The 25,225-nt window shown below is 47.5% G+C and overlaps 1 protein-coding gene across 1 annotated transcript in view; it reads right to left on the bottom strand.

The window, feature by feature from the left end:
- WDR97 (WD repeat domain 97) overlaps nucleotides 1-25,225 on the bottom strand; it is an 87,582-nt gene that overhangs the window by 21,592 nt on the left and 40,765 nt on the right. The window contains exons 7-12 of the mRNA XM_040347376.1: nucleotides 24,294-24,530; nucleotides 21,633-21,723; nucleotides 16,980-17,112; nucleotides 7,085-7,176; nucleotides 4,738-4,792; nucleotides 2,907-3,062 (exon numbers count right to left, since the gene is read on the bottom strand). Coding sequence (XP_040203310.1) covers nucleotides 2,907-3,062; nucleotides 4,738-4,792; nucleotides 7,085-7,176; nucleotides 16,980-17,112; nucleotides 21,633-21,723; nucleotides 24,294-24,530 — 764 coding nt within the window. The remainder of the gene's footprint in view (nucleotides 1-2,906; nucleotides 3,063-4,737; nucleotides 4,793-7,084; nucleotides 7,177-16,979; nucleotides 17,113-21,632; nucleotides 21,724-24,293; nucleotides 24,531-25,225) is intronic.

The following is a 25,225-nucleotide window of genomic DNA, read 5'->3' as shown; positions in this document are numbered from 1 at the left end:
ATAGTAAACTCTTGGCCAATCAGGAGAGAGTATACCTGGCTAAATCTATAGGAATCAGGCTATCTGCACGTTTGTGGTACAATGTCTTCTCCTCCATTGAGGAACACAGGACATCTTCAAGTCATGACATCTTCAAGTCATGACATCTTCAAGTCATGACATCTTCAAGTCAAGCTTTCTTGTCATTCTACATGACGTGAGGACACGCAGAGGAAATGTCGTATCTCACAGGGCCACGGTGCTACATACAAATTAAACATAACTTTTTCACCTCTGAGTTATAATACATCTTATAGGAGAACTGGATATTGGAAAACGAACCTGAAAACCAGCCCAGGCTAACCCCGCTACTCCCCCCATGTCTCAGTATTTGTAGAGTTCTAGAAGGATGGACATCTCTTCTACAGCTGTGCATACACACAGTCACACAAAATTACGATAGTCAAGAACGTGGTGAGGTACAACACTACAACGAGTCAAGAAAAATGAAGTTCAATTATTCCGAGCATGCGTCATATTGATACAGAGCATGCGTGGTTTTTGGTGCAGTGGAATTGCATACAGACGATCGGAATTTCCGCCAAGAACCTTTCTTGTCTGAAAATTTGAGAACCAGCTCTCAAATTATTGTTGACGTAAATTCCAACAGAAAAAGTCTGATGGAGCCTACACACGCTCGGAATTTCTGACCAAAAGCTCACATCCAACTTTTCTTGTCGGGATTTCCGATCGTGTGTACGCGGCATAAGGCCACAAAAGCTTTCCCATTGCACCTTCTTTTCCAAATCTCTATCTATGGAGATTGGAAGAACCCCGACAAGCTTTTTCACTCTCTCCCCACTTATTAGCCTTGTACCCATTCAGGAAGGATTTTGTAAGAATGTCTACCCCCCAACAGCTAATCCGCCTTCAAAGGGACATATGTTTTGGATCTACACTTGATACCATTGTCAAGGACATTACCAGTGGTAAGACCACCCATCCTTCTGGACACTCAGACAGCTTGCATCTCAGATGTTTGGATGCTGGAGGCGGCATTCCCATGGCAACAAGCTGGACTTTCACTTCCTACCCTATCCTCAGTTTGTCACCTGCAATCTTCTTGTGCCACCACGCAGATTGAGCAGCTCTCCACTGTTGTGGAAATTTTATGAAGATGTATTTAATATGTATTGTCATAGTGTCTCCCAGTGTTAGTTCTCCCGCAGCCCACTCTAAAGAGCTGACTGGGGCAGACTGATGCTGGTTGAGTCCCGTCTGGTAGTGGAAAACTCCTTGTGGTTGGAGAGAGGTGTTTGCAAAGTGGGGATATGTGCGCCAGCGAAAGGGCTCCTGTGCATTGGTACAGACGTTCGTCTGGGGGGGATATGTTCACTTTGCAAAGACATTATCGGTTATGAAGGGATGGTCGCTCTTGTCTTTCTGTGTGTCTGAGCAGCACATGGCGGGCCCGTGGCGTGCCCCTGCAGATAATCTCCCATCCACAGGAACGGTAGTATAATCCGGGTATGCGTTGTTCTCTGAACGCAGAATAAAGCCTCGTACACATGCATGGTTTTCTCGGCAAGAAAACTGCTGGCAGAGCTTTCTAGCCGAGTATACCGAGCGTGTGTACGAGGATTTGAGGTGTCTCGTCAAGAAAACTGCCCAGAATCTCGATGAGAAAAATAGAGATCCTGCTCTCTATTTTCTCGTCGTGAGATTCTCGGCAGTGTTTTCCTGCCGAGAAACCCGAGCGTGTGTATACTTACCTGTCCATGGAACCCTGCGCATGCTCGAAATGACTTAAATGCATGTGCGCGGTAGCTTCCAAGGAATAGGCAGGGTGAAGCAAGATGGCGGCAACGGCATTGAATGTGACTAGCGCATGCTCGTCGTACTCGATGACATCACTGCGTTCGTGTCATTAAACAGAACGGCGGTTCTTTTGAATAGCCCGTGTGTACACTCGGCCGGCAAGAGAATCTTGCCAAACCTCTTGCCAGGAAAAACAACGTTTTTCTGGGCCGTGTGTACAGGGCTTGAGGGTTCATGCCAACGGTGAAAACGGGAGCTTTTGAATTGTTATGGTCAGGGAGAGCGTCCATGTTTCCAAGCCATGCGGCTTCCATTGTCTAGTTGAAGATGATGGAGGGAAATCATACACACTATCCCTGCCCAGACACACCCATAAGACTCCCCTAGTCATTGTTCATTGGTTGTCATATAAACTCCTCCTGTTGGAGGGATTGCCTGTGCTTGATTGGCCTATTGTTAGATAAATAAAGAGAACTCTGATGTTTAGGTCGGTTGTTGGAGCTGAGGACCGGTGGTACTGAGGACGTGAGCTGTGGTCATGTCTGTTTACTTGGGGAAATAGAGTGATTTAGATGAATTGCACCATTAGACTGAAATGTGTTGAAAGGGCGCTCATTAGCGCCGGAGATATGGATTATGCGTAACGTGGAGCCATTTTTCCATGACACCATGGAGCTCTTTCGAGCTGTCTGGACCAAGGTGTCACCGTTTCTGTGGCAGAAAGGTCTCAAGGATTTTACCTTTTCACAGTTCCCAAAACCAACCTGGGCTTCCACCCCACCTTGGATTTCAAAGCCCTAAATGTCTTCATTCAAGCTCAGAAATCCGGCATGGAATCCACCAGGACTGCCATCTCCTCTCCTCACAATGGAGGCTTTCTGGCTTTTGTGTTCACCAATTTTTCAGAGCATCGCCGTTTTCAAGGCTTTGATGTTTTACTCTTTTTAGTAAATTAGAGTTATTGTCTTCTCTGGAGGTATCTCTCACTGATAGGATTTGACTCTATAGGAATCGCTCATCTCTACATTCACTGCTGTAGTATTCTGTCCCACAACAATACAACCCATCCTGTATCACCATCTAATCTATGGATTTCTCTGGTGTATTACCATAATCTGCGGCCTCTGCTTGTAGACAAGCTGCAGGTATTGCTCCATGGCTTCTCTTCTGGTTCTTGTGTTGCTCTTCAGCTTCTTGTGAGGCCTTAGTTTTCCTTCGCGGATGAGGAGAAGCTCCCGGTCTCTAGAGATCAACTCAATGTATTCCTAGAAGAGCAAGGCAGGATGTCATCAGATAATCTACGGTACATTGGACATACATATCATTCCACACTGGATACACACCCAATGGTCACACTGGTCACACACCCAATGGCCACACACCCAATGGCCACACTGGTCATACACCCAATGGCCACACACCCAATGGCCACACTGGTCACACACCCAATGCCCACACTGGTCACACACCCAATGGTCACACTGGATACACACCCAGTGGTCACACTGGATACACACCCAATGCCCACACTGGATACACACCCAATGCCCACACTGGATACACACCCAATGCCCACACTGGATACACACCCAATGCCCACACTGGATATACCCAAAAGGTCACTCTGGATATACAGAGTGGTCACACCCAATGGCCATATTGGATACACCCAATGGTCACACCGATTATGCCCAATGGCCACATTGGATACACACCCCAATGGCCACACACCCCAATGGCCACACTGGATACACACCCCAATTGCCACACTGGATAGACACCCAATGGCCACACTGGATACACAGCCAATGGCCACACTGGATACACAGCCAATGGCCACACTGGATACGCCCAATGGCCACACTAGATACACACCCAATGGTCACACTGGATATACCCAAAGGTCCCACTGGTCATACTCAGTGGTCACACCCAATGGCCACATACCCAATGCCCACACTGGATACACACCCAATGGTCACGCTGGTTACGCCCAATGGCCACATTGGATAAACACCCAATGGTCACACTGGATATACCCAAAAGGTCACACTGGTCATACAGAGTGGTCACACCCAATGGCCACATTGGATACACCCAATGGTCACACTGATTATGCCCAATGGCCACATTGGATACACACCCCCAATGGCCACATTGGATACACACCAAATGCCCACACTGGATACACACCCAATGCCCACACTAGATACACACCCAATGCCCACACTGGATACACACCCAATGCCCACACTGGATACACACCCAATGCCCACATTGGATACACACACCAATGGCCACACACCCAATGGCCACACTGGATACACACCCAATGGCCACACTGGTCATACCCAGTGGTCACACTCAATGGCCACATTTTATATACCCAAAAGGCCACAATGCCCACATTGGATACACACCCAAAGGCCACTTACACATTACACAGTGTCATCACATAATTTGTACTCCATGGTAGAGATGCATGAGGTTCGCTTCAGATTCTAAACTCATGCCGTGTTCCTTCTGGTCTAACCCAATGTCCACTTTAGATTTATGGCAGCTCCAGGCTGGAATTAGACTAGACTCATCATTTCCACACTTAGCACAAGGTATATCTATGCCGGATTCATGCCATGTGCACCTTACCTATGGTATGTCTACATTCTATTCATGCCATGTGCACCTTACCTATGGTTTGTCTACATTCTATTCATGCCACATGCACATTAGAATCATATGCTGGACTCACCCACCAGTGAAAACTAACATTACGGTCACATGGCTGAAAGAGAACAATTGTTATTGCAAATGACGTTCTTCCTAGCTCAGGGAACTCACATAATTTACACCCATTTCACACACACGCTATAATCAAACTTTATTCACACTGAACACAAAACAGATCCACAATGCACTTTATTCTTTGGGTCTCCTCTGTACCTGTTCCTGCTGCCCGTTCTTCCATGTCCCACCTCTGTCTATGTGAAGACCTCTCCTAGAATGGGAAGGGAAGAAGGGGTTAGAAGAAAGAGAATGGTCAGAGAAAAAAATAGGAAAAAAAAGAGAGAGAAAGAAAGAGAGAGAGAGAGAGAAAGAAAAAGATAGATAGATAGATAGAGAGACAGAGAGGAAGAGAGAGAGAGAAAGAAAAAGAAAGAGAGCGCAAGAGAGAGGAAGAGAGCGCAAGAGAGAGAGAGAAAGAAAGAGAGAGCGCAAGAGAGAGGGAGAGAAAGAAAGAGAGAGAGCGCAAGAGAGAGAGAGAAAGAAAGAGAGCGCAAGAGAGAGAGAGAGAGAGAAAGAGAGCGCAAGAGAGAGAGAGAGAGAGAGAGAAAGAGAGAAAGTGAAAGAGGGAGAGAGAGAGAGAGAAAGAAATAAAGAGAGAAAGAGAGAGCGCAAGAGAGAGAGAAAGAAAGAAAGAAAGAAAGAAAGAGAGAAAGAGAGAGAGAGCGCGAGAGAGAATGAGATAGAGAGAGAGCGCAAGAGAGAAAAAAACGAGAAAGAGAAAGAGAGAGCGCGCGAGAGAGAGAGAGAAAGAGAGCGCAAAAGAGAGAGAGCGCAAGAGAGAGAGATAAAGAGAGCGCCACAAGAGAGAGAGAGAGAGAGAGAGAGAGAGAAAGAGAGCGCAAGAGAGAAAGAGAAAGAAAGAGAGAAAGAGAGAGAGCGCGCAAGACAGAGAAAAAAAAAGAAAGACCGAGAGAGCGAGAGCGAGAGAGAACGAGAGAGAGAGAGAAAGAAAGATAGAAAGAAAGAAAGATAGAGCGAGAGAGCGCAAGAAAAAGAGAAAGAGAATGAGAGAGAGCGCTCGGGGGTGTTGGAAACACCCCAGGTGCCCGATCCTGCCAGGAAGCAAACACTGCACACGGCTTATCACAGGCACTGAGACAATTCGCGGTCCGCAGCGGCACAGATCGGGAAATGTCTCTACTTTCAACCCATGACAACTGGAAGGTGACTGGTTGCTACTGTTGATGAAATGTTATGAAGATGTATGTAATATGTATTGTCACAGTGTCACCCAGTGTTGGTTCTCCCGCACCCCGCTCTAAAGAGCTGACTGGGGCAGACTGAGACTGGTTAAGAGAGGTTGGAGAAAGGTGTTTGCGGAGTGAAAATGTCTGCCCGTGAAAGGGCCCCTGTGTGATGCACAGGGTGTACACCTGCAGATAAGCTCCCCTCGTCAGGAACTGTGTTCATTGGTTGTTGCATTCTTCATGTTGTTTGTATTTAACTAACCCTGTTGGGAGGGTTTCCTGTGTTGTCACAATCCTTACATGGCAAGGTGTGGAGGTCACATCCTGTGATGTCACTTCCCATGGAGGAAGTGATTGGCTGTTTGAGCCATCACTTCCTGTTGGTCATTTATTTTGTGATTTACAAATAAAAGGCCAAGCTGGGGCTAGGGTCAGTCAGAGATGCTGACGGAGATGGGAACTTAAAGGGGTTCACCCTATAAACCCCCAAAATTTTTTTTTTTTTTCTCTACCATAAAATCAGGCATTGTAGCGCGAGCTACAGTATGCCTGTCCCGATTTTTTTATCCCCGTACTCACCTTGTACTCGTACATCGAAGATACCGACTCCCCTCGGGGAATGGGCGTGCCTATGGAGACGGAGGATGATTGACGGCCGGCTCTGGCGCGTCACGCTTCTCCGGAAATAGCCGAAATAGGCTTGGCTCTTCACGGCGCCTGCGCATAGCCTGTGCGCAGGCGCCGTGAAGAGCCGAGACCTACTCCGGCTGTCTTCGGGGAGAGTGACGTGCCAGGGCCGGCCGTCAATCATCCTCCCTCTCCATAGGCACGCCCATTCCCCGCGGGAGCCGAAATCTTTAATGTACGAGTACACAGTGAGTAAGGGGGTAAAAAAATCGGGACAGGCATACTGTAGCTCGCGCTACTATGCCTGTCTCGATGGAAAAATCATGTCAGTGAGGGTGAACTACCGCTTTAAGGATGGTCATGTCTGTTTACTTTTAGTCAAGATGCGTTATATCATTAGACTTACTGTGTGCTTATTAGCACAGGAGATTTGGCTGTGTGCTCTGCGTACAGCCTTATCTCTCCACATCACTACTGGCAACAAAACAACAAGACTCAGTACCCAGAAAGGGAGCCCAGGAGGTGAGGGGTACAGGAGGAAAGAGAGGAACAAGGAAGGAGATCCATAGAGATGGTATACAGAGAGGAAGAAGTACAGAAATATGACATATACAGAGGTAGAGATACTTGAGACAGATACATGGAATATTCCAATAAGAAGAAGAAGAAGAATTAGACACGGTCTTTACTTCTCGTCATTCATAGGATGGGACTTCAGGTGACCGTCATTCATAGGGACAGAAGGATCAGGGACTGTGGAGGACGCCGCCATACACAATAGCTACAGATAAAAGAAAAGTGATGGACAGTCCAAAGGAGAAAGATGACAAAATCGTTTGCATATCGCCGATTGATACTTACAATCAAATCCTTGGACACACACTGTACATTAGGAACCCTTTCGTACGGTTCTGGTGCGGCTTGGCTGCACTGCGGGATCAGCACAGCTTACAAGTGGGTTTGGTGCGGGTAAGCTGCGCTCTCCCATAGGGTTACTGTAACGGTCAACACCGTTTACGATTTCCCTTCCATCAACCACGACAGCTTATCTGACACTCCACAATCCAGCAGACAGGACCCATTGGATTTTTCCCAGAAACAACGAGACAGAGCTCTGTTACTGGTTCCAAAATGTATGACTGAATTTTAATGGTACACTCTCAGCTTTTTATGCAGTTACAAGCATTTTACACAATGGGGGGCTTCAATACACATTCTTTTAAATAATACATTAGCTATCTCTAACTTTTACTAGCTTGGGTGAATGTCTGAACAATGGAAACTCATCACTCATCCATTCATTCCAGGACAGACTAGAGACTGCTCAGTCAGTCAGCCGCTAGGTGGAGTAGGACGCTTCCGACGAGTCTGCTCCACTCAGGGACAAGCTAGACAGACAGGCAGTCAGTCTGCAGACAGGTGCACTCCTCCCAGCCCCCAGCGGCGAAGCACACACCACCGCTTCCAGGACCAACCATTGCCTCTTTCCCCTTGGCCTCCAGTAGTCCAGCTCATTGCCCCCCTCACAGGCTCCTTCCTTAAAAGGTAAGCCCTGGTGTTTACCAGTTTGCCGCCCGTCTTCCTGCCCTCTGTCCGGGGGTAGATTGTGGCCGTCCTTTTAAGGATAAAGCCGCAACTTTCCACCCGGATAGACACCGCATCCTGTACCCCCACACTACCACCGCTACTCAGGGCACCCCCTCCGCTATCTCTCCACTTCAATTTCCGCCTTTTCGGGCGTTATTTCGATACATCCGCGCCGGCCTGGAAAGAATCGCGGCAGCCGCGATCTAGGAAAGGCCGCGGCTTCATCCGCGGCCTAGCGGCGCGCCGCTCTCCCGCCCGGCAACCATCACCTAGCTGCCTAAACGGACCAATAAAACCCCCCCCTACCCCTGAGAAGCACCTTCTCCTCCCGGCAATCGATCAAACCCTCCCCAGCAGCACGGACCCTCTCAATCTGATAGCCCCTAGCTGGATCCTGCTGACTGATCGGCGGCCATCTTGCTATACCCAACTCCACTCTCTCCTTCTCAAAACTATTGAACTTGATCCAGGGCTCGCCCGATCACCTCACTAGGGGTCAGGAAGGAATTTTTTCCCTGTCGTAGCATATTGGCCCAGCACGGCCAGGGTTTTTTGCCTTCCTCTGGACCAAGCCAGGATCGAGGAGCACCTCATGTGCTCTGATCAACACAAGATCGGCAGTAAAGCACCGACTAGAAATCCATGATTTCATTCTACAATATGATTTAGACTGCCTCTTTATTACAGAGAGCTGGCTCACAGCCGACTGTAACACCATTCTCGGAGAATTGGTGCCAGAAAACTATTGTATTATAATGGAAAACAGAACAGGGCAAAGAGGAGGAGGACTGGCGGTGATCCATAAGACTCATCTTGCGATCACCAAGCCAGCCCTTCAAAACCCTCTTCCATTCATGGAAACCCTTACCCTGCAACTACAAACAAACTCCCAGAAGACCGTCCACATTCTTCTCTGCTATAGACCACCTGGTCCAAAATCGCAACTTTTACTATCATTGACGGACTTTATTTCCACTTACACCCTTAACAGCAAACATCTTTTGCTGCTCGGGGACTTTAATCTCTGGGCCAACTCCCCACAAGACCCCGTTGCCGACGCCTGTATTGACCATATGGAAGGATTAGGGCTACAACAACTAGTATGTGGGCCCACACATGTTTCAGGTCACACACTCGATCTTATTTTCAGACAAGATCTGGAAATAAATATTTTGGAAAATGAACCGTTGCCATGGACTGATCACCATGCAATTAAATTCATTATTTCCGAATTCCCCCCCTTAACAAATACATCAAAACCAGTGACAACACACTGGACTAGATGTCAGAAGAAGCTCCACTCGGAACTCTTCAAAACCACGTTAAGGAAAAAAATAAATACAATTCAGCCGCATCAAACGGCTGAAGAAACACTGGATGCCATAAACACAGCCCTATTACAGTCAGCCGACTTAATAGCGCCGAAACGTAAAACCCGCATCCGGAAAAATAACTCCAGCTGGTTCAACAACCAACTGGCGTTACTGAAGCAAGAGCGCAGAAGGGCGGAAGCTGCTTGGAAAAGAAGCACTTCAGATGAGAACCTCATCGTCTACAAAGCAACAACAAGAAAATACCACAACGAAATCTTCAAAGCCAAGAAAAACTATTTTTCTGAGGCTATCAACAGCGCCCTTAATCACCCACGCGAACTCTTCAAGTTGGTCACTCAGACCATGAATCCAGGATGTCTTGAAGCCCCCAATTCGGATACCCAAGAATTTTGCAATGAATTATCAGATTACTTCATTAATAAAATCGAGGGAATCCGGGAAAGCATTCAGCAAAACAACACCCCCCCTACCCCCCCCCCCATAATTATCCATACAATACCTGCAGTAATTTACCACAATTAGGTAAGTTTACGCTGGAACCTATCTCTATCCATGCCACCAAAAATATCATTGGTGCCTTGCGTAACGGCACAGCACCAAATGATATCATCCCCACTAAACTGCTGAAGGAATGCGCTGACATCTTGGCACCTCCTATCACGCAGCTTATCAACCAATCATTCAAGGAAGGCATAGTGCCTTCCCAGTTGAAAGAGGGCATAATCCGACCCATCTTAAAGAAACCCACCCTAGACCCCAAGGACCCAATTCACCGCCGTCCCATAACAGGCTTAAACGTTCTCTCAAAGGTAATGGAAAAAGTAGTGGTACAACAGCTGCAACAGCATCTAGATACCCACAACCTACTTGATCCATTTCAATCGGGCTTCCGTCCTGGACACGGGACGGAAACGGCATTGCTTAAAATATGGGACGACGCTCTTGAGGCAGCAGACGAAGGAGAATCTTGTCTTCTGGTTCTGTTGGACCTAAGTGCAGCCTTCGACACAGTAGACCACAAGCTACTCTTGACTCGGCTAGCTGAAGTAGCCAGAGTCGCAGAAGGCGATTTACCTTGGTTCTCCTCTTTCTTGGACAACCGATCGCAAACAGTGAAATTAGGACCTTTCACCTCTGAGAAACGCACATTATCGTGCGGAGTCCCTCAAGGATCGCCCCTGTCGCCGGTACTATTCAACATCTATCTTCGCCCTCTTTTTAAAATCATCAGCAGCCAAAAACTGCTTTATCATTCATATGCAGACGACACGCAACTATATTTCCGCATTTGCAATAAAAAGGATCATCACCTCAATCTAGAGACATGTCTCTCTTTGATAGAGGACTGGATGACAAAGAGTTATCTCAAACTCAACGGAGCGAAAACAGAACTTCTCCTGTTTCACGCCAATCGTATGAAACAACCTGCAACAACTTGGACCCCCCCGCCCATTCTGGGCAAAATCATCACCCCTAGCGCCAAAGTCAAAAGTCTCGGGGTCATCTTCGACTCCTACATGACAATGGATGCACAAATAGGGTCAGTGGTCAGCGGATCTCACCATCTGCTGCGCCTACTACGCAGACTTACTCCTTTTATTCCCAAGGAAGACATAGCAGTCGTGGTGGGAGCGATTGTAAACTCAAGATTGGATTATGCGAACGCCCTTTACCTCGGACTCCCCAAGTACCAAATCGCTCGTCTGCAAGTCGTTCAAAATACGGCCGCTAGACTTGTGACTGGGAAAAAACCTTGGGAATCAATCTCACCTTCACTGAGAACCCTTCATTGGTTGCCAGTAAAAGACAGAATTGCTTTTAACCACTTGACACCCGCACGCCGTCATATGACGTCCAAAACGGGGACCTGTTATCCTGGGTGGACGTCATATGACGTCCTGGGCTTTGCGGGGGGATATCTCAATGATGCCTGCACCCGGAGGCATCATTGAGATATCATTTTTTAGCGGCGGCGATCCTGCGCACCGTAAGAACGATCATAGCGGCGGTTCCGCCGCTAGATCGTTCTTACAGGCGGCGGGAGGGGACATCCCCCCCTCCCGCCGCCATCCGGTGCTTCTCCGGGCTCTCCTGTCCCACCGGGGGCCCGGAGAGATGATCGCCGTCCGCCGGATGTTTGCGATAGAGAAGACTGGTGACCAGATGGTCACCAGTCATCTCTATGACCGTCGGAGGCCCGGGCGCAATGTGATGACGTCACGCCCGGGTCCCCGTAAGTAAAGAAACCGCAATTGCGGCTAGTTTGAATGAGATCTGTGAATTTTTTTTCACAATCTCATTCTTTCCAGCCTGGAGGAGAGATGTGGGGTCTTATTGACCCGCATCTCTCCTTAAAGAGGACCTGTCACACACATTCCTATTACAAGGGATGTTTACATTCCTTGTAATAGGAATAAAAGCGATTGAAAAAAAAAAAGTGTAAAAAAAAGTGTAAAAAATAAAGAAATATGTCAAATAAAAAATAAAAAATAATAATAAAAAAATTAAAATGCCCCTGTCCCCGGTAGCTCGCGCTCAGAAGCGTACGCACACGTAAGTCCCGCCCACGTATGTAAACGTCGTTCAAACCACACATGTGAGGTGTCGCCGCGTGCGTTAGAGCGTGTGCAACAATTCTAGCACTAGACCTCCTCTGTAACTCTAAACTGGCAACTTGTAAAAATGTTAAAGTGTAGCCTATGGAGATTTTTAAGTAACAAAGTTTGACGCCATTCCATGAGTGTACGCAATTTTAAAGCGTGACATGTTAGGTATCTAGTTACTCGGCGTAACATCATCTTTCATATTTTACCAAAAAATTGGGCTAACGTTACTGTTATGTTATTTTTTAATTTATGTAACCATTTTTTTTACAAAAAAAGCCGTTTGAAAAATTATTGCGCAAATACGGTGCAAGATAAAAAGTTGCAATGACCGCCATTTTATTCCCTAGGGTGTCTGCTAAAAAAACATATATAATGTTTGGGGGTTCTGAGTAATTTTCTAGCAAAATAATGATGATTTGTACATGTAGGAGAGAAGTGCCAGAATAGGCCCGGGAAGGAGGTGGGTTTTAAAGCCCGGTATTGAAGTGGTTAAAGCACTCTGTCTAACGCATAGATGTATCCATGGGAATGCTCCCCATTATCTATGCGAAAAAATAAAAGCTCATAATCCCAATCGTGTTTTGCGATCCACCAATCAAAATCTTCTTCAGATACCGAAAGCCAACTACAAATCCAAAGGAGAAAGGAGATTCGCGGTCCAGGGTCCCAGACTATGGAACGCTTTACCAACCAGCATTCGGTTGGAGGAGAACCACTTGACGTTCAGGAGAAAGATCAAAACGCATCTCTTTTGATACCAAAGGAGACAGGAACAACAAGCGCCCAGAGGCGATTAAGTTCGCATGTGCTGCGATATATAAGTTTTCATTCATTCATTCATTCAGAACAATGAAATGGCTTTCTCACCAAACAAGGTGTTTAAACTGGCTTCAAGTGAGTAGATATACCCATTGTGGGGTAGCTTTCATGGACAAGAACGTTGACTTTAGCCATCCTAACACAATGGACCCTGTTGACCAACAAAGGTCCCTGAGAATGAATTGTTTACACAGCTGGTCTTAGTATCCTGTCTTAATTAAGAGGCAGTTTAAAATCCAAACTTCACAAACCAATGTACAAGTATTAATACACGGGGTAGTCAAAAAAATATACGTTGATATGAAATAAATGAGAGGTAATGTTTAGGATGATCAATGACATCTTAGGACCGAGGGAAATATATCCGTTAAGTTAGAACTTTGTTCGAAGAAAGAATTATATGAGAAATTTGTTTTATAACTAGAAGTGCTTTAAATAAGCTAATCCACATTATGAAAGATATCACATTGTGATTAGAAAAATGTAAATTAACCTGTAACACAAAATCCATCAAACACATATCAAAATGATTCATGTATTTACATTAATAATTATTTTGCATTGATTGACATATAAACCTATGCATGATTGGAAAGAATGTTGTTGGGAAATATACGGTTATACAGGAATATAAATAAGCATATTATGTGGAATACAAAAGTATACTAATTGTATTTTATGAAATATAAAGTTACCAGCGTTGCCAGAATGTGTATGTGTATATATAGATATATCTGTGTATACATATATCTATATCGATAGTTTCCCCATAATATATAAATATTAACGAATGGATTATCTCACAATAAAGGTGAGACACCTAGTGGTTGGAAATGATATTACTTGAGGTTCTCCAAGCCCAGAGAACAAGTTAATTATTATTAAGCTGTCAGCCAATAGAAACCAGACACGTCTTGACAGGAACTCCCATATAGACCAGGGGCCTATGAGTTAAGGACAGTTGTCAGATGGGCAGAACTGGGTATGATCTTTATGGTCCTATTGTTCTGATCAATATAAAATTAGAGAGTGAGAGAGTTAAAAGAAAGGAAAAAAGAGAGGAAAAATGAGAAAATGAAGTAAGACCCCAAGGAAGAGCCCATCAATTGGAGCGCCCCATGAGAGCAGGAATGAAGCAATGACTGAAATATGATACAGGGAGGACTGACTCCCAAGGGGAGGGGGCACACTTGCACTATGCATGAAGACTGCAACCATTTTAGCTCTGGTCAGCTCTTGCCAGTAGGAAATAGCCATCTTGGGAATTGGTAGCTATGTCATTTTTGATTTTATCTGAAATCTATTGTTCCCTAGAAATGTTGAAATATTGAAGTATTGAATATCCTGTAGTTATGGTTTGTTCTCATATCAATAACTGGTAAATTTTCCTTAAAGAGTACAATTTTTATTATATTTTATTTTTACCTAATTCCAATTTTATTGACAAAACAAACGTCCAATATATTTCACATTGTTAACTACTTACTTACCTGCAGTATAGTAACGGTTGGGCAGGTGAAATAGACGCTTTTGTTTCATTGTCATTTACATAAAGTTATCTTGAGAACTTACCATGACACAGATCAAAGGTATTGCATGTCCATTTTGGGGGTATTTTATTGATTTTCAAGTCGTTAATGTAACGCAACTGGTCTTTTAATTTCATGTGAATATTAATAATTTGTCTACCAATAAATGAGCTATTTTGTATGATCATACGTCTCCGTGAATAAGTTTCATATTACAGACTATGGCATATAGATTGTCTTGTATTTAAAAATATCTTCATTATAAAAGAATTCAAAGTAAATTACTGTGCGGGTAAAAATGACCTTAAAAAAGCACAACACTGCAATATGAATTATCAGTTATCAGTCACCCTATGCCCAAAAGGAGCACAGGGTGACCCAAGAGTCATTAGTGACGCTGGCACAGGAGTACCCCCCATCCTTCAAAAGTCTCTGGGTGTCAAGAGTCATTCCGTTACAGTTACATTATGTCCCGCGGTTTTGGTGCGTTTTCTGAATTTGCATAAAACTCCTGAATGCTGAATCTTCGCTGCACTTTCAGAAAACGCACCAAAACAGCGAGGCATAATGCTACCCTATGGGAGACTGCAGATAACCCGCACCAAACCCACAGCCAAGATTCACTGGTCCCGGGTGCGGTCAGACAGCACCAGAACAGCGAGGCATAATGCTACCCTATGGGAGACTGCAGATAACCCGCACCAAACCCACAGCTAAGATTCACTGGTCCCGGGTGCGGTCAGACAGCACCAGAACAGTGTGAAAGGGAGAGAAAAATGGGCAGAGAGGTAGGAAGGCATAAATGGAAGAAAAGAATGATCAGCGAGTAGAGCAGGCATTGATGGAGAGGAGAAGAATGGACAGTGGGGAGAGCAGGCGTGGATGGAGAGGAGAAGAATGGTCGGAGAGGAGAACAGGCATGGATGGAGAGGAGAAGAATGGACGGAGGGGAGAGCAGGCGTGGATGGAGAGGAGAAGAATGGTCGGAGAGGAGAACAGGCATGGATGGAGAGGAGAAGAATGGACAGTGGAGAGAGCAGGCATGCATGGAGAGGAGAAGAATGGTCGGAGAGGAGACGACTGGTCGGAGGGGAGAGCAGGCACGGATGGAGAGGAGAAGAATGGATGGAGGGGAGAGCAGGCGTGGATGGAGAGGAGAAGAATGGTCGGAGAGGAGAACAGGCATGGATGGAGAGGAGAAGAATGGACAGTGGAGAGAGCAGGCATGCATGGAGAGGAGAAGAATGGTAGGAGAGGAGTGCAGGCATGGATGGAGAGGAGAAGAATGGTCGAAGAGGAGAAGACTGGTCGGAGGGGAGAGCAGGCACGGATGGAGAGGAGAAGAATGGTCGGAGAGGAGAGCAGGCATGGATGGAGAGGAGAAGAATGGTCGGAGAGGAGAAGACTGGTCGGAGGGGAGAGCAGGCATGCATGGAGAGGAGAATAATGGTCGGAGAGGAGAGCAGGCATGGATGGAGAGGAGAAGAATGGTCGGAGAGGAAAAGACTGGTCGGAGGGAAGAGCAGGCACGGATGGAGAGGAGAAGAATGGTCGGAGGGGAGAGCAGGCATGCATGGAGAGGAAAATAATGGTCGGAGAGGAGAGCAGGCATGGATGGAGAGGAGAAGAATGGTCGGACAGGAGAAAAATGGTCGGAGAGGAGAACAGGCATGCATGGAGAGGAGAAGAATGGTTGGAGAGGAGAGCAGGCATGGATGGAGAAGAGAGGAAGGGTCAGAGAGGAGAGCAGGCATGGATGGAGAGGAGAAGAATGGTCGGAGAGGAGAACAGGCATGGTCGGAGAGGAGAAGAATGGTTGGAGAGGAGAGCAGGCATGGATGGAGAGGAGAAGAATGGTCAGAGAGGAGAAGAATGGATGGAGAGGAGAAGAATGGTTGGAGAGGAGAACAGGCATGCATGGAGAGGAGAGCAGGCATGGATGGAGAAGAGAGCAGGCATGGATGGAGAGGAGAAGAATGGTCGGAGAGGAGAGCAGGCGTGGATGGAAAGGAGAAGAATGGTCGGAGAAGAGAGCAGGCATGGATGGAGAGGAGAAGAATGGTCGGAGAGGAGAGCAGGCATGGATGGAGAGGAGAAGAATGGTCGGAGAGGAGAAGACTGGTCGGAGGGGAGAGCAGGCATGCATGGAGAGGAGAATAATGGTCGGAGAGGAGAGCAGGCATGGATGGAGAGGAGAAGAATGGTCGGAGAGGAGAAGACTGGTCGGAGGGAAGAGCAGGCACGGATGGAGAGGAGAAGAATGGTCGGAGAGGAGAGCAGGCATGGATGGAGAGGAGAAGAATGGTCGGAGAGGAGAAGACTGGTCGGAGGGAAGAGCAGGCACGGATGGAGAGGAGAAGAATGGTCGGAGGGGAGAGCAGGCATGCATGGAGAGGAGAATAATGGTCGGAGAGGAGAGCAGGCATGGATGGAGAGGAGAAGAATGGTCGGACAGGAGAAGAATGGTCGGAGAGGAGAACAGGCATGGATGGAGTGGAAAAGAATGGCCGGAGAGGAGAAGAGCATGGATGATGTTTGGGGGGGTTCTTTAGCAATTTTCTAGCAGAATAAAATTGTTGATTTATACAGGTGTGTTATAACTGTTGAAATTGCCCCAGCAGGCGAGCGGTTAATAATTGGACCCTCTGGTGATTGGTTTAGCCCAGGTGAATGCCGAGCTCACAGCCAATCACTTCCATTCTTTGTTACCTTCACTTGATAGGACTTGGGCAGAAGCTTGGCGAGGCGGATCCGATACAGGTGGCTCCGCATTCCCACTAGCAGATCTCCAGAGTCTCCAATGAAGGCCAGACTTCCAGGTGTAGAGTTCAGACACAAGGTCCTGGAATCACAAGGAGAAGACATTTCAGGTCCTGGGTGGTGCAGATGTGACAGATGGTTCTATTCTCTGGACTGCAACAAGCTGATCACTTGGACACCGTCCTAAGAGGGACCAGCCATGCTTCCACCATGTCCCAAGAGGAACCAGCCATGCTTCCACCATGTCTAAGAGGGACCAGCCATGCTTCCACCATGTCCCGAGAGGGACCAGCCATGCTTCCACCATGTCTAAGAGGGACCAGCCATGCTTCCACCATGTCCCGAGAGGGACCAGCCATGCTTCCACCATGTCTAAGAGGGACCAGCCATGCTTCCACCATGTCCCGAGAGGGACCAGCCATGCTTCCACCATGTCTAAGAGGGACCAGCCATGCTTCCACCATGTCCCAAGAGGGACCAGCCATGCTTCCACCATGTCCCGAGAGGGACCAGCCATGCTTCCACCATGTCTAAGAGGGACCAGCCATGCTTCCACCATGTCTAAGAGGGACCTGTCATGCTTCTACCGTGTCTAAGAGGGACCAGTCATGCTTCCACCATGTCTAAGAGGGACCAGCCATGCTTCCACCATGTCTAAGAGGGACCAGCCATGCTTCCACCATGTCTAAGAGGGACCAGCCATGCTTCCACCATGTCTAAGAGGGACCAGTCATGCTTCCACCATGTCTAAGAGGGACCAGCCATGCTTCCACCATGTCCCGAGAGGGACCAGCCATGCTTCCACCATGTCTAAGAGGGGCCAGCCATGCTTCCACCATGTCTAAGAGGGACCAGCCATGCTTCCACCATGTCTAAGAGGGGCCAGCCATGCTTCCACCATGTCTAAGAGGGACCAGCCATGCTTCCACCATGTCTAAGAGGGACCAGCCATGCTTCCACCATTCAGCCCCTGATTCTAGGTACAGATGTGACACTTTGTGCTTCTATTCTCTGGACTGCTAGGAGGATTGTTCTACGAACATTACCCTGGACTGCATGTGTATTGGACTAGGGGAGAGGGAGTACTCTACAGACAAGCAACCCCAGGGGGAGAATGATGGCCACTCAAGAAGGGGACGTTCAGCCATGTCTACTGTTGGGTGGCCCGTGTGAGACTACAGATGAGAATCACTGTGTCACGATCAGGCGTCGGGCTCGACGACCAATTGCAATAGCAGTTGAAGACAGGTAGACAGACAGTCACTTCTGGCAGATGACATAGTCTCCCCTGAGGGGCGGAGTCCAAGTGCTAACCGGTGTTCACCAGAGCTCCTGATGGTGGAGATGGATTTTGCTGCGTGTTAGCACCAGGTCGCGGTCCTCAGGATCGCCCCCCCAGGAGGTGAGCAAGCGGGGTCCAGTAGCAGATATAGATCAAACAGAAGCGTGGTCAGTAAACAAGCCAAGGGATCAATCACAAGTGGCTGCAGGTTGGGATAAGTAGTCAAAGAACAGGCCGAGGGTCAAACACGGGGGGAATTGCAGATTGGGATCAGGCAGTTGAGTAGTCCAGGAACAGGCTGAGGGTCAAACACGGGTGGTTGCAGGTACAAATGAGCAGAGCAGACACATAGCAAGGCACTGGCTGGGAAGGCACAATAACCTGGCAATGGGGAGGTGCTGAGACAAGGCTTTTATAGGCAGTTCATTGGAGGAGCTAGGGGGTTCAAGGTTCAACAACAATCAAGACACAGGGCAGAGTATTCCAATGGATCAGATAGGTTTGCCCAGCATCCCAGATAGCTCAATGGGAAGCGTTAATGCCAGACACAGAAGAGGTTAAGCCCAGGTCCGACACATTGTCAGTTAGCAGTGAAAGGCCCCGGTGCACTGTGACTTATAATGGAACAGAGAAGCATTGAGCAGAAATGTCCACCATACATGTTTATACAGGGATAGTGTCTGACTTGCTGTGAGGACATGTGAGCAGGTACAAGGTCCACCATGCATGTTTATACAGGGATAGTGTCTGACTTGCTGTGAGGACATGTGATCAGGTACAAGGTCCACCATACATGTTTATACAGGGATAGTGTCTGACTTGCTGTGGGACATGTGATCAGGTACAAGGTCCACCATACATGTTTATACAGGGATAGTGTCTGACTTGCTGTGGGACATGTGATCAGGTACAGGGTCCACCATACATGTTTATACAGGGATAGTGTCTGACTTGCTGTGAGGACATGTGATCAGGTACAAGGTCCACCATACATGTTTATACAGGGATAGTGTAGGACTTGCTGTGAGGACATGTGATCAGGTACAAGGTCCACCATACATGTTTATACAGGAATAGTGTAGGACTTGCTGTGAGGACATGTGAGCTGGTACAGGGTGTTGTGGAAATGTTATGAAGATGTATGTAATATGTATTGTCACATTGGCTGCCAGTGTTGGTTCTCCTGCAACCCGCTCTAAAGAGATGACTGGGGCAGACTGAGGCTGGTTGAGTCCCGTCTAGTAGTGGAAAACTTCCTGGGATTGGAGAGAGGTGTTTGCAGAGTGGGGATATGTCCGCCAGCGAAAGGGCCCCAGTGTATTGCACAGAACGATCGTCTGGAGGGGATATGTTCACTCTGCAAGGACATTATCTGTTATGGGGGATGGGCGCTCTTGCCTCTGCTTTGTCTGATCGGTACAGGTCGGGATTTGTAGCGCACACCTGCAGATAGACTCCCATCCCCAGGAACGGTAGTATAATCCGGGTATGTGTTGTTCTCTGGAACCACTCAGAATAGGGTATCATAACCAGCTGTAAATACGGGAGTCTTTGAGTTGTTATGGTCAGAGACGGAGCTCATGTTTGTTAGCCATGCGGCTTCCTTTGTTTAGTTGAACAACATGACTCAGCCCTACCGTGGTTCGCATCTTTCCTAGAAAATCGCACTCAGACCGTGAAACTTGGAGGTTTTACATCAGAAACACGGACCATTACATGCAGAGTTCCTCAAGGATCACCCCTCTCACCTGTACTCTTCAACATCTACATCCGCCCGCTCCTCAAAATCATCAGCAAACAGGACCTGCGCTACCACTCCTATGCGGACGACACGCAGCTTTACCTTCGAATCACCAACAAAAAAGACCAATTTCATGAACTTGGAAAGTGCCTTACACTGATCGACGATTGGATGACTGAAAGCTCCCTCAAACTCAACGGATCCAAAACAGAGCTACTCACTCTTCACGCAAATAGGAAATCCATTTCCAGGACCACAGGGACACCACCCACCATCCTCGGACAAACCATCGCACCAAGCAATAAAGCCAAAAGTCTCGGAGTCACCTTTGACGCAGACATGATGATGGATGCACAAATAGGATCAGTCGTCAGCAGTTCTCATCATCTGCTCCGCATGCTACGTAGACTCCTCCCCTTCATCCCGGAAGAGGACACGGCAGTAGTGGTGGGAACGATCAACTCACGACTCGACTACGCAAATTCCCTCTATCTAGGACTACCAAAATACCAGATGGCACGTCTACAAGTCGTCCAGAACCCGGCAGCCAGACTGGTAACTGGTATAAAGCCGTGGGAACCCAGGCCTTGAGATCCCTCCACTGGCTGCCCGTACAGGATCGGGTGACATTCAAGACACTCTGCCTGACCCACAAATGTACACAGGGTAACGCTCCTCAATAATTAAGCGAGAAAATAAAACCCTACGTCACCAAGCGCGTTCTCCGGTCAACCAACCAAAACCTTCTCCAAATCCCCAAACGTAGATTCTTGGTCTAAGGACCACGGCTCTGGAATGCTCTACCCACGACCATCTGCTTGGAAGAAAACCATCGTGTTTTTAGGAAAAAACTGAAGACCCGCCTCTTCTGAAAGACCTGCACAACTCTGGATCCCAGCGCCTTGAGGTGATTAAGTTCGCATTTGTTGCGCTATACAAGTTTCTCACTCACTCAACATGGCTTCCAGGTAAAGACATACACCCCGTCTCTGCACAGACACGCCCATAAGACTCCTTTAGCCATTATTCATTGGTTGATTGTATTAACTGATCCTGTTGGAAGGATTTCCTGTTAGGTCATTTCCTGTGATGTCGCTTCCCATGGGGGAAACGATTGGCTGTTGGAGTCATCACTTCCTGTCTGTGATTTATTTTGTGGTCTCTGAATAAAACGCCAAGCACACTGGTCACTGGGGCAGTCATGCGATGGAGCTGAGAACGTGAGCTGTGGTGATGTCTGATTACTTGGAGATATATACGGAAAATAGAGTGATAGGTAAGATACATTATAACATTAGACGGAATGTGTGCTTATTAGCACAGGAGATATAACGTACAGCCATATTTCCCGGACACAGGAGATGATAGGAAGGAATGTACAACAAGAAGTGGGAGGTCCAGCCGGGGTCACCCGGGAAATCACAATGTTGTGTTTTTCCAGTATGGAGCCCCAAACATTTACAGACCTCACAAATGGTCCCTGTAATCTCCAATCAGTTCTAAAGAGGCATTTGTGGATCATTTATGGACAAGTCAGAAATTCCTGGGAATGCTCTCTATAGAAGAGATATAAACAGACCTGATGAGTTGGTTCTGATGATTCCACACCCGGATCCGTCCATCTCTTCCACACGTGGCCACCAGATTCAGTGCAGGAGAGGAGCACAGACCTGAGGAGACACAAAGCCACGGGACACGTCTCATACAACATCCCGAGATCTCCAACAAGTCATCCTATGTATGCAGGGATGGACTTGCCATTGGGACTACAGGGAGTTTCCCGGTGGGCTGATGGCTCAGTGGGCCGGCTTCAGTGACAGCGGACCGCCACCCCCCTCCGCCTCTCCCTTCCCGCTTCGCTCACCTCCTCTCCCTCCCCGCAGCGCTCACCTGAGGGGAACAGAGAAGCAGTGGGAGGACCAGAGGAGCAAGGGGGACGACAGAGGAGAATGGGGGAGGGGATAGACTCAACAGCTATGGCCTGGGAGTTTCTCACTTTTACCTATTCTTGTCCCATAAGGGGGGGCACCGAACTGATTCTTTGCCCCAGGTGAAATAATGTCTAGCTTCCCCACTGGTACTGCCTATAAGAGTACCAGTACCAACCGTTCTACTCTAATAAACTAGAATGGCTGGTGGCTAGTGAAGGGGGAGAGGGGGCTTGGGTGGCCGGGGGTGCGGGAGTTGTCTGGCCGCTGTGGGAGAGACCTGTCAAAGTGGACCAGTCTGGATGATGTCCAGGGCCAAATTTTTGTCCCAGTCCAGCCCTGTATGTATGGACCCCAAATGTCACAGAAATCACCCCAGGGGGGCGGAGATGGGTTCACTTACAGTCATGTGAAACACCCCATGGAAAGGTTGACAGAGAAATGTCTCTCACACACAATGTCTAGAGATGAAGGTCCATTTTATATTATATATAGTGGAAGGGCGAGGCAGTAAAGTTCCGCCTGTAGTCAAGGTTTCCGTTATACATCACTAACTGAAGACAGAGGTGAGGGAACTGTGCCAGGATTAGAGTCTCCCCCTCCCCCATCTTCTGCATCCCCCGTCCTACTCCTGTTATGGATGGAAAGCCGTTCATGAGAAGATAACTATTGCTTATAACAATGTTCATCACTATTAGACATGTGCAATTCGTTTCGTTTCTAATTCGTTTTTTAACAAATTTTGGCAAATTCATTCATTTCGAAATCTCTGAATTTCCGAATTTTTCAATTTCCAAAAATTCAGAATTTCCAAAATTCAAAAATGTAAGATTCGGAATTGCAAAATTTGAAAATCTAAAATTCGGGAAAACGGGAAGTTTGGAAAGTTGAATTTACGAATTTTCCAATTCCCGAATTTTTAGAATTTCCGAAATTCGTTTTTTTCATTTTCTTTTCATTTGTTTTTTTGTTTTGTTTTTTCGGAAAATTTCAGAAATTGAAAATTCCAAAATCTTAAATTATGGAAAGTTGAATTTATGAATTTCCAAATTCCGAATTTCCCAAAAAAGAAAAAAAAAAAAAAAATGAAACAAAATTTTTTTTTGGCAGTGCAAAGGTCTAATCACTATTGTAAGCAATAATCAGGGCTGGCGCTACCTATAGACAAGGTAGGCACTGGCCTAGAGCGCACATCAATCAGGGAGCCACGCCCACGCGCTGACTGGGTCTGGAGGCAGCGTGCCAAAAAAACCCGGGCCGATCTGATGCCCTCATAAAAGGCAGCAGCAGCTCCGCTTTACTTTCCTAAATGTTCTGGCCGGCCGAGACCCGTTTGTTCCCCCGCTGGCGGCTATTGGCCACACTGGGTTGCTAAGCCCGCCTGCCACCTAACAACCAGTGATATCCCGAGGAGGAGAGCGAGGCCCCACCATTCAGAGTGGAGGAGGATTTCATTTCCTCCTCCTCCGCACCTAGTGCATTTTGGCTCCACCCATCTCCTCCCTTCATCTTCTCCGGGACGGTGGCCTTTTCCCCTAGAGCCTGACTGAGGGAAGGGAACTGTGCCAGGACTAGAGCACGTCTCTAGAGTCTGTCGACCTGCCTGAGGTGAGGACTGGCGCCGTGGATTGATTAAAACATACGAGTCATGTGGAGAATGAGCATGTGTGTCATGACGAGGGAGTATGTGCTGGCAGCAGAAGATAGATAACACCCCCGGAGGGATGGGAGGAGGAGGTGGTCACATCCTTAGATCTCAGGAGTTCATGCTGGGACTTATAGTCCTTCACTTTTGGGGATATGAACCCCTAAAAGTGAAAGACTACAGGTCCCAGCATGAACCCCTTAGAGCTGAGGAGGTGTCACAGCCCCCCCCCCCCAACTAGTGAAGGACTACATGTCCATCTGTCCCAGCATGAACCTTTCAAAAGCAGAGGATGTGTGACCCCAGCCTCCCAACTAGTGAAGGACTACATGTCCCACTGTCCCAGCATTAACCCCTCAGAGTTGAGGATGCGTGCCCCCGGCCTCCCAACTAGTGGATGGTCCTTCCTAGACTCGGTCCTCAGACAATACTGAACCAGGCTGTACGAGGCATTGGAGGTTCCATGGAAGGCCACAAAGAGCTGGGAGTTGAAGTGTCCCTCCCTAAGCCTCAATCTTACCCGTTATTTGGTCCTGATGGTCATCACTTGGTGGGTGGTCCTTCCTAGACTCAGTCCTCAGACAATACTGAACCAGGCATTGGAGGTTCCATGGAAGGCCACAAAGAGTTGGGACTTGAAGTGTCCCTCCCTAAGCCTCAATCTTACCCGTTATTTGGTCCTGATGGTCATCACTTGGTGGGTGGTCCTTTCTAGACTCGGTCCTCAGACAATACTGAACCAGGCTGTACGAGGCATTGGAGGTTCCATGGAAGGCCACGAAGAGTTGGGACTTGAAGCTGCACATCCGCCCCACTGGTTGGGCGCAGAAGAAGCTCATATAAAGACTCAGACTTTCCTCCGCATGCGCAAAAAACCTCCAGACCTTCACTGTCAGATCCGATCCTGAGGAAGAAAATCAAACTGTTCACAGTACTGAGGGGTCTGAAGGGTCATTGAGAAGAAAAGATTTACAGAATAAAAGGGAAAGAGGAGAAAACAGAGTCCAGGGAACATGTGGAGACCCCAAGAACTGGCCTCAGTCCCAAGGACCAAAACTCGAGGCTTTAATGCTCCAATCCTGGAGGTCTGACGTGCGGGATCCTCCCAAACACGCCAACAATGAGGCCTTATATCATGTGAGGTGAGTACGTTGTGTACAGGCCGTGCTAGGTGTACACATGTCTTACCTTTTCTTCATAGATGTTATATCTTTATCAAAAATGTCATAAAAACTGTGAGGAAAGGAGGAGCCAATCATTACCATAGAGATGACTGAGAGGGAGGAAAGGAGGAGCCAATCATTACCATAGAGGTGACTGAGAGGGAGGAAAGGAGGAGCCAATCATTACCATAGAGATGACTGAGAGGGAGGAAAGGAGGAGCCAATCATTACCATAGAGATGACTGAGAGGGAGGAAAGGAGGAGCCAATCATTACCATAGAGGTGACTGAGAGGGAGGAAAGGAGGAGCCAATCATTACCATAGAGATGACTGAGAGGCAGGAAAGGAGGAGCCAATCATTACCATAGAGATGACTGAGAGGGAGGAAAGGAGGAGCCAATCATTACCATAGAGATGACTGAGAGGGAGGAAAGGA

The sequence above is a fragment of the Rana temporaria genome, chromosome 4 (assembly GCF_905171775.1).
Source record: "Rana temporaria chromosome 4, aRanTem1.1, whole genome shotgun sequence".
Classification (NCBI taxonomy): Eukaryota; Metazoa; Chordata; class Amphibia; order Anura; family Ranidae; genus Rana; species Rana temporaria.
Note: the sequence above shows the minus strand (reverse complement) of the source record. Positions and strands in the feature narration are given on the sequence as shown.